At 40.3% G+C, this 10,211-nt stretch overlaps 2 protein-coding genes across 3 annotated transcripts; both read left to right on the top strand.

Moving 5' to 3' along the window:
* Positions 1–314: 314 nt before the first annotated feature.
* Positions 315–1,550, top strand: LOC148067318 (uncharacterized). The gene is made up of 4 exons (XM_087805941.1): positions 315–818; positions 912–1,008; positions 1,078–1,236; positions 1,303–1,550. Exons 1-4 carry the CDS (start codon positions 436–438, stop codon positions 1,462–1,464), a joined length of 801 nt encoding a protein of 266 aa, XP_087662067.1. The 5' UTR covers positions 315–435; the 3' UTR covers positions 1,465–1,550.
* A 1,193-nt stretch (positions 1,551–2,743) lies between these two features.
* LOC148067317 (E3 ubiquitin-protein ligase rnf8-like) lies at positions 2,744–9,527 on the top strand. 2 transcript variants are annotated; one of them, XM_087805563.1, is made up of 9 exons: positions 2,744–3,214; positions 3,346–3,474; positions 6,407–6,840; positions 6,985–7,183; positions 7,667–7,729; positions 7,795–7,884; positions 7,947–8,045; positions 8,106–8,310; positions 8,971–9,527. In XM_087805563.1, the coding sequence occupies exons 1-9, from the start codon at positions 3,116–3,118 to the stop codon at positions 9,150–9,152; spliced, it is 1,500 nt and encodes a 499-aa protein (XP_087661689.1). In that variant the 5' UTR covers positions 2,744–3,115; the 3' UTR covers positions 9,153–9,527. The 2 variants fall into 2 exon arrangements, with proteins under 2 accessions (XP_087661689.1, XP_087661688.1); XM_087805562.1 differs by having other exon boundaries at positions 8,968–9,527.
* Positions 9,528–10,211: the final 684 nt, after the last annotated feature.

The following is a 10,211-nucleotide window of genomic DNA, read 5'->3' as shown; positions in this document are numbered from 1 at the left end:
GTGTTATCAGTTTTATCTTGACCTTTAAAGTATATACTTTATTGAATATTGTTTTGATTGTTTAAGCGCTTTGTGACCCTGGTCTGGAAAAGCGCTATACAAATGACTTACTTACTTATTTACTATTATTAAAGTCACCGATCAGCTATTAAAGTCTGGTTAGGTTCTTACGATGAGTAAAGATAACCTTTTTTTTTTCTTCTTTATTATTCCTAAATAAGCATCAAAGGCACTTGAGGCAAAAGAAAAGAAAGACTTCTATGATAGTTGAGGCTTTAGCTTTGGTGACTAATCTTTGTTACTGTACGTACAACCTCCTTTAAAGGAGACTTTAAAGAAACCTTTAAATAACGTGGAGACATTGATGTGCCTTCATTCTTGAGTTTGAATTAGAACTTAGACGAATTGAACGTTTCCACCATCCACGGCTCACACATGGACGACCCACGAGTATTTGGTAGTGTTTCTAACTGGGTGCAAAACGACCGTCCCAGCTTCGAGCTCTTCAACTCACCATTTTCCCTCATGATGAACGAGCCACGCTCGATTTGGCAGAGAAGCGAGGACCGTCCTCAACCTGAAGTTCCGGATAATTGGGTTAAGTCTGACCATAAAAGCCGATGGCCACTCCGGCCAGATAACGGTGACCTTGTAAAGGAACCCAAAGCTGTCGAGGTCAAATGGAAGTCTCCTCTGTTAAAAACGCCACCGTCGATGTCCGAGGTAAAACTGAACCGCAGCATAACCTCTCATCACATCAGGCCGGTCGTGGTGGAGGACGGGCCCAGGGTATCCGAAAACCCGGGCCGCTCAGAAAGGCATGTGTCAAGTGATTACATTGAAGTTAAAACTCAGAGAAAAACAAAAACAAAGGGATATTTAAGTGGAGTTTACTTATAATGTTTCAACAGGTGGATCATGGTCAATGCGTCGCTGGGGCAACAGACAAGGACGCAGAAGATGGAGGTGCCGGAAAAATCCTTCACCGAGAGGAAAATCCATCCAGAGGTATGGAACAAACTGACATTATCATTGAGATTATTGGTCTGATCAATGGAGTTTGTGTTAAACATCCAGCAAAGGAAGGCCACGGATCAGAGTCTTTGCACTAAGAACAAAGAGCTGGAGATTACCGAGAAGCAATGTCAGGAAAATGCCAGTGCATACAAAGAGGACTCTCTGGAGAAATTGGCAATGGAGCTCCAGTGTACCATCTGCTGCGACCTTTTCACCGAGGTAAGGGAGTAATGATTCCAGAGGGGAAGAAGAAGTTAAAGCTTTGCTCACTGCCCCCCTCTACAGGCCGTCGCCCTGAGCTGCGGCCACAGTTTCTGCTCCTCTTGCATCAGTGAGTGGTTTAAGAAGACCTTCCAGTGTCCCATCTGCAAACAGCTCTCAATTACCAAGACCCGCTGTCTGGCGCTGGACAACTGCGTCAACTGGCTGAATATTCATTTTCCTTAAGGTTTTCTCTTTCTTTTGTTCCATTTCTTTTCTATCACCCTTCAGTTTGTAATTTTCAAGAAGAAATAAACTTTTTTTTCCCCTTTCATTGAGTTTTTTGATATTGTTCTTTAACGGGTTTTCTTTTGCTATTACCAGTAATACATTAAATAATCAAATACATTAAATTAAACAATATTGATGATCCAACAGCAGATGGGTAGAAAGAGTACCCTACAGTGATGGAGGAGGTGATGATGGACGATCTAAAACTGCACCAACATCCACTGTGGGAGGTGGAAAGCGATGTACGCTTCGATATCAGGAGTTACATTCTATTGAATTACTTTTCAAACACAGTGAAAACAATTCAAAACTCAATGGACTCGCCACTCAGCCGGGTTCAGCCCACCCTGCCCCGTAAAGACCTGGGCGAACAAAAGTCTCGACCCAGATCCTGAACTATTCTTAGAACCTGGATGAGTTTTCTACATCATTGACCGCCCTTTTTTAAGAAGGTGGATTTGTTTCTTTATTGTTCAATTATAAATGAACATTTCTCAAAATATTTCACTTCAATAATGTTTTCATTTGTCAACTTTTCATTCTCACTTTTTATTGGTATCACAAAACAGATTAGATTCAATAAAAAAGCTTAACGTTTTCTGATTGAAACAACTCTTTGTTTTATTGAAAATATATTTTGTAATTGTATAGACTTTTTTTGCTTAAGGTATTTTTTTTATTGGAACAACCTTTTTTTTCATTGACTAATAATAAAGAAATTCCATTCAAGTCTCTTAATATGACTAAAGTCATGGTTGTTGTTTTTTTAATAGATGTTTTTACCATTTTTGTTATTAAGTTTAAGGTTAAGGTAGAACTTTATTGATCCCTCAGGAGGTCTCCTTCTGGAAATTGTTTTTTTTCCCAAATTATCCAAAGCAAATACAGCAATTTTTCATAAAAAATAATCAAAATAAAATGAAATAATACAATAAGAACAAGAACAAAGAGAAATAAAGAGAAAGAACAAGATGATACAATTAACATTATAAATGATACATTATTGTGATATAGTTTTAATTATAAAATAAAAATAGATTCAAAATAAAAAAATTTTTTTTTTTTACTATATAAGTATACAACTTAATCTAAAATCATAAATAAACAAGATATAATGGCAGCAGTTTCATCAACTAAATCACAGATGTCAAACCGGTCCAGTAAAGGGCCAGGGTGGTATAGGTTTTTGTTCCAACCAGTCAAGCACACATGAGTTGAACCAATCAGGCGCCTGAAGACAGTAATCAATTAATTAAAAAAAACCGGAGAAGGGCGGAACGTGTTTTGGCGGAAGTCTTGGCAAATAAAGGATTCGTTTCAAAATAAAAAACTAAAATACTCTGAATGAGTAAAGAAGAACCAAAACCAAAACCTCACTACATATCTAACGACTCTAATCCCACGTCAACACCAAAGGCGTACAGAAAAAGTAAAAAAAAAGCCTATCAATCGTTGTAACGTTATTGTGACGTGTGCGAGTTTTATTTTCACGACCTGCTCATATCTCTTCTTCCGGTAGCCGCCCCACCGTGTTTCCTGCTGGTATATAAACTCTGGGAACAAACCCCCCGTCACGTAGGTTTTTTTTATTAAGAGAACCTGAAGAATGGAGAAGCTCTCTGGACCGATGGACGACGGTTTGGTGTTGTGTTTAATGCGGGTCGGTACCAACTACGACTGGCTCCGCCTGTACGAAAACACAGAGGTGCGCTTAGCTTTCACTTTGCTAGCTTTTAATAAACACGTCGTTTGTTTGCAACTTGTTTCCCAAAACACCTTCAGCATGTCTGACTCGTGAAGTCCTAGCTTTCTAACCGTGTTTGTCGTGGGCTGCAGGTGACGCTTGGACGCGGGGAGGACAACAGCTACCAGCTCTTGTCCCCGACGTTTCCGCTCATGATCTCCAGGCTCCACTGCACGCTGAAGCAAAGTGAGGATGGACGTCTGACCGTCACCGACCAGAAGGTGTTGTATTTGATAAAGACATGTCTCTTGTTCAACACTGCGGACAAAACTGACCAGAAACTGTTTCCTTCAACTGAGAAAAATCTGTAAACTTAGGAAAATGTTGTCACAACATGATCTGGAGCTTATAATCCATGCGTTTGTTTCTTCTCGTCTGGACTATTGTAACAGTTTTTTTTCATGTCTTAACAAGAAGGATCTGTCTCGCCTGCAGTTGATCCAGAACTCTGCAGCGAGAATTCTGACCCGCTAAAGTAGAAGAACTCACATTTCTCCGATCCTCAAACTCTTCACTGGTTGCCAGTTTCTTTCAGGATCAACTTTAAAATTCTGGTTCTTACTTTCAGATCTATTCATGGTCAGACTCCTCCTTACATCACTGATCTGATAAAGCCTTACACCCCAGCTCGGTCTCTGAGGTCTGTGGATCAGAATCTACTGATGGTTCCACGCACACTTAAGAGGAGAGGAGAGAAATCCTTCCAGACTGTTGCTCCTAAGCTTTGGAACGATCTTCCTCTCTCTTTGCGCTTGATGGATCTACTGACTCCTTTAAGAAACATCTTAAGACTTTTTTATTTGTTCAGGCTTTTCCTTGATTCTCTGGAACTCCTGTTGTGTTCTCAGTTTTATCGTCACCTTTTAAAGTATATACTTTATTGAATATTGTTTTGATTGTTTAAGCGCTTTGTGACCCTGGTCTGGAAAGTGCTATACAAATAAAAATTACTTACTTACTTACATTAAGTGGAGTTCATTTGTCATAAATGTGTCGCTGCATTAGGAGCAAAGGGAGGCTGGAATTGAGTCGGTTTAAAGGAAAAACAATAATAGGGAATATCGGGTCATTGTTTGGGGAAAATACTGATAAAAGTGTAATTCTATGAAACACATTCTTATAATTAATTGAACGTAATGCATTTGTGCAAGACTATAACAGTAAGTTAGTAATTTATATCAAGCTTAGGAGAAACGGCCTGGAAGGATTTCTCTCCTCTGGTCCTCTACACTGTGAAAGGAACCATCAGTAGATTCTGATCCACAGACCTCAGAGCCCGAGCTGGGGTGTAAGACTGGATCAGATCAGTGATGTAAGGAGGAGCCTGACCATGAATAGATCTGAAAGTAAGAACCAGAATTTTAAAGTTGATCCTGAAAGAAACTGGCAGCCAGTGAAGAGTTTTAAGGATCGGAGAAATGTGAGTTCTTCTACTAGAGTGGGTCAGAATTCTCGCTGCAGGGTTCTGAATCAACCTAGTGGTGAAAGAGTTATTACTTTTATTTATGTAGCACCTTTCAGATGTGTGTCAGTTTCTTGGGTTGAAGAGTTGAACCACATCTATCTGAGTCCACATTGTTTGAACTCATTTTCTAACGATCATTCCCTTATGAGGGTCACAGACAATTTCCCCTAATCCTCAATCCACCTCTGTTTGGACTGTGGGAGGGAATCGGAGTTCCCGGGGTAAACTCGCACAACACGGGGAGAAAATACAAACGCAGAAAGGTCACATGTTGCCTCATCGTTTTAACTGTTTCCTTTACTATCTAAATGTATATTGTTTTCTCTGTTATCTTATCTGAACTTGATGCATTTAGTGTTTTATGATTGTTAAGTCTTTAGTGTTTTACCTCTAAACATTTCTTCTTCAATATTATTTTAATCGGTTTTTCGACGCGCATGTGGGCTTTCTTGCTTGATTTGATGTTCTGCAATGTGTTCAGGAACACTTAGAATAATAATTATTATTTTGATAGTTTTCCAAAATTAAAAGGAAAAGAGCCAAAAAAACACATTGATCTTAATTTCAAATTAAAGATGCTTACCGTCGTCCAGTATTCAGTTAAAAGAAGGAAAATAAAATTCTTGTGATGCAAAAGTTCTGTATGTTGACGTGAGACGTTTGGATTAACATGAAGAAAGACAAACAAGGTCAAACTGGTTCTACATCTTTTTGTGACATCCCCATGGCACATATTAATATTTCCCCATTTATTTATTTAAAAGGACAATGCATATTGATCAAAATAAACATGTAAATATTAGCAGATTTAGTGAATGGCTAGTTTACAGACAGTATACTGACGGGTTTATAAGAACAATGAAGAATAACGATCGTCCACAAACATTAACTAAAATGCTAAAGAACATGAAATGGCGTCACATGCGTCTCTAATATCAGCTGGGATGCTCTTCTAGACTTCAGTTCTTTCAAATGATTACCTTTAGTACAGGCTTTAGTTGCTTTATCGCTGGTGCCGGATTTAAACCTAATACCTTCTTCCAGGGATGTTTGAGCCTGTTCAGCATTTTTTCATACATCTTATAAATGATTTTGTGCTTTATCCCCATTGTTTGTTATTGAAGAATCCAAAATGTGATTAGTGTATTTTAGAGGAATGTCATTTACCATCAATAATGTATATTAAGTAATTTCGATAGTATAACCAACTGATCGCCTCCTTGAGTAGCTCGCCGGGCAGAAAGGTTGATTATCTCTGTTGTAGATGATCTTTTATCTTTAAAAATTGAACATGATAGTTATATTTTTCTGCGAAATAAGTGCCAATGTTTCTGAAGTATAAGGGGATGATGGAAGGAGAATGGTTTTCTATTGAATATTTGCATGACTTTTTTTGTTTTAAAGTAGCTGTACTGCTTAGTGACAGTATTCCCCACTAAAATTAAAATGTAAAAATCCTACAATGAAGAGACATATCCTGGCAGTGAGGAACAGATTTGAGGAACACCCGGGGATTTAGATTAATCTACGATTTGTAGCTTTTTAAAAATATGTTGGACATTTGTAGAATATCTTGCAAACCGTTTTTTTTTTTTAATTTAATATATTTATTAAAAGCCGTACTGAGCCACTCCTCAATGCAGGTCATGGCTGAGGAAAGTTTAAAGACGAGTGTGTTTATGTTGCAGAGTCTAAACGGCGTCTGGGTAAACGGAGTCCGCCTGCAAGCAGCAGAACCCCACGCGCTTCAGATCGGGGACTCTCTGAAACTCGGGGTACCATTGAAAGAATCTGGGGTGGAATTTGCGTACGAACTTATCAGACGGCCGCTCGCCGACATCAAGCACAACCTGGCAAAGGAACCCATGGGGTTCGTCAGAGTGCCACAAGCCGTCAAGGCGAACAAGAGGATGTTGCCTCTGATGGAAGTGGAGGCATCGACGTCCATGCCCAAACTGTACCGCACCTCCTCCTCCGCCGACAAGACCCTCGCACAGCCCTGCCCTTTGACGGTGGAGCATCACGAGCTGAGTGACGCACCGCGGGAGGAAACCGACACCAGGAGGGAAGTCCTGGAAGCGGACAGGGCCGGCGGGTCTGAAGCCCTGGACAACTTGCAGATGTACGTGTGTCACCTACCTATGTTTCAATTTAACAGTCGTGTAGAAGAATAAGTTGTCTTAATTGCTTCAGACTCGTATGTTTTGGTTTAAACTTATGAAGTCGAACGTCAATGCATAAATTATTACTTTACATTCTTCAACAGCTTCAGTCAGAACATTGTGCTGCTGAAGCAGCAGGTCAGCAGCACTCAGAAGATGGTGGCCTCCATGAAGAAGGGGCCCCAACAGGACAACCCAGTGCGGGAGAAGCAGGTGACGGAGCTGCAGAAGCAGCTGGCGATTCTACAAGCGAAGATGGAGGCGCTGGAGAAATACTTCGCTAACATGAAAAGACAGCAAGAGGTGACACAGTAATTTTCTTTTAAATGTAGTTCAGGGGGAGAAAGAAATTGCATTCAAAGTGAATATTCCTGAATTCGGAAAGTATCGATACACTTGAATAGCTTAAAGTGTTTTTCCATCATGTTGAGATATATATATATATATATATATATATATATATATTTTAAAAAAATCTTAACAAGTATATTTAGATTTCAAATCATATTTTAGTATTTTATTTATACAATTAACCATCGCAGTGTTTTTGTGACTGAGGACAAGAGGATACAGTCGACTCTGCTGTTTTGACATATTTCGGTTTTAAAACAAATTAAAGTAATTTCCGGCTTTGTCAAAAGTCATGTGGTCTGTACATTCTGCAAGAACTCGAACAATACTACAAGGGTATCCTTGTAGTATTGCAATAAATTTAAGCATTGCTCCTAAATTTGATTCTTGCCATGCATTCGTTGCTGAGTGCGATGTGGTTGTGTGCCTTTTAAGGAGCAGAAGACGCAGCAGCAGGAAGAACTTTTGAAAAAGCAGCTGGAGGAAGCTCTACAGGAGGTACAGAAGCTAATAACTATATTCCGTGTGTGTCTGATCAATTGATTCTGTTGTTCAACATCTAGCAAAGGAAGCTGATGGAGGAACTGGCTCATTCTCGACAAGGCTTCGAGGAGATTCTTTGGGCTATAAACAAAGAGTTGGAGATGAAAGAGGTGCGGTTTATATTGATCCAGTGAACAGTGGAGAATCAGCAGCAACGTTTTTTATTGTTCAGGAAAAAGCCAGAGCACAGAAAGAAGAAGTCTTAAACCAGATGAATGACGTGCTGGAAAACGAGCTCCAGTGCATCATCTGCTCAGAGTTCTTCATCGAGGTAAGAGGCGGAGTATTCCCAGAGGCGAAGAAGATTTAACTCGCCCGTCTTCCTCCACAGGCCGTCACGCTGAACTGCGCCCACTGTTTCTGCTCCTACTGCATCAATCAGTGGCAGATGAAGAAAGAGGATTGTCCCATGTGCAGACGGCCCATCTTGTCGCAGTCTCGCTGTCTGGCGCTGGACAACTGCATCGACGGAATTGTGGAAAATCTCAGTCCGGGGATGAAGTCCCGGCGGCAAACCCTCATCGCCGAGAGGAAAGGTGAGAGGTCCATCACTTGTGTTTTCATAACCGCACTTCAACCACCAGAGGGCGGCAAAGGTCCTCATAATACATCTACCTTTCAGTCTCTTGTGATCGCATACTGAAAATGATCCACTGATCTAAAACCAATACCATGTTTTTCCGTTTTGTTTTCATCATTGTGCCTTGCGAGCGTTCTATAAAGCTTACGCCAAACGAGTACAAACTTAGACATTCAATTTGTTCATCTTTTTAAATCTTCACAACAAGCTGCTGAAGCAAAGAAGTGTTGATTTCAGAATCGGAGGATGTTTCCTCGCAGACGGTTCCTCTCCCTCTGTGTTTGATGGAGTCTTTCAACTCCTTCAAGAAACATCATAAGACACTTTATTTCTGCAGGCTTTTCCCTGATTTTCTGAGACCCCTGTGTTTGTCTTGTGGTATCTTGACCTTTTAAGTATATATTTTATTGAGTTTTGATTAAGTGCTTTGTGACCTTGGTCGACAACATTATTGGCCAGATGGTTCACAACTGTTGAATCATAGATCAGAAACGTATTTTGACACTATCAAAATGAAAAACCGTGCAGTTGTTATGAATGGCTGGTTAAGAAGGACAGGTTTATTTTAATAATTTACTAAGTCTCTAGCCACTGATCCAAGTTTGTTTGTCAGCAGAGCTGGGGGCAGCAGAGCTGGGGGCAGCAAAGCTGGGGGTGACGGTGCCCACCGTGATCCTTGACGACAGCAGCAGCAGCAGTAGCGGCTTGTTGTCAACGGAGAGCAGCCTGAACGACGCTTTTCTTTCTCGAGATTTGGACAGCAGCTTCAGCATCAAAGACAGCAGCTACACGGACTAGTCTGACTGTGAGGTTGAACACTTGTCAGATTCTCTTCACTCTTATGGACTTGTTTGTTTTCTCTTAAATTAATCTTTTGGGAGGTGGGGATTCTGTTTGTCTGTTTTGTTCACTTGAAAAAATAAAGTTTGTTTTCATATCCAACGTCTTCTCCTATCATACTGTATCTGATTTACTGATCTTGAACCAACTTGAGAGCTGATGGTACGAAGAAGTAATGATGCATCGGATGAGTTGTGAATATAGAGCGATGATGATCCGCTTCTTTGTCGTCTTAGTTATCGGAACGTCGAGGCCAAGTTAATATGGCCGCTGATGGTCTACTTTGTTAAAAAAAATGTAACTGTTGTACAAATAAAAGATTATTTTCTACAGCATTGTTGTTCGATTCACCTTTAATCGTGGGTTGGTGACAGAGATGGACTCGCTCCAAAGGCGCCACAAAGAACATCCGTGTCTCCATCTGCCAGTTCGGTTCAGTCCAAGTTCTCCGACCAGCAGGATCAACGGCACCGGATCCAACAACAAATGAACACACCGCCTCTGTAATGTTGCTATATTAGTCTCCTACATGCTTTTGTGTGTGGTGTTCTCTCATCAGCCAGGTTTAAATCCAGAACCTCAGAATGTTCTGTGTGATTAATTGATGACCCGACAACATGGTGCCCTGAGGGACCACAAGAGTAACCCACAGGATTTTATATTCATCTTTACAATTTTCTTTTTTTTAAATAACCTGAATATGATCAGAGTATTTGATGAATATTAAGGAATGCGAAGCGTATTACTACGTTTGGTGCTTCCAAGGTGTGTATCACCCTAGGTAACTGGGATGGAGTCATTTATTATCAAAATCTTCTGCACTGTTACACGAGTTTGAGTCATCAACCTCACGCGTTACATCTGATCTGCGATATATCTGATATATTCATTACTTTAGTTTGCATTCCATCGGATGTTATCGAGCAACACGTGGTTGGTAAACAGAAGCTTCTTGGATGCGTTTAAATGTCATCAGGCGTTTCTTGCCCTTCATCCTAAATTCACTAATTTTTGGAT

Source organism: Callionymus lyra, chromosome 13 (genome assembly GCF_982586985.1).
Source record: "Callionymus lyra chromosome 13, fCalLyr1.hap1.1, whole genome shotgun sequence".
Taxonomy (NCBI): Eukaryota; Metazoa; Chordata; class Actinopteri; order Syngnathiformes; family Callionymidae; genus Callionymus; species Callionymus lyra.
The sequence above is the reverse complement of the archived record's forward strand: the minus strand, read 5'-3'. Positions and strand labels throughout refer to the sequence as shown.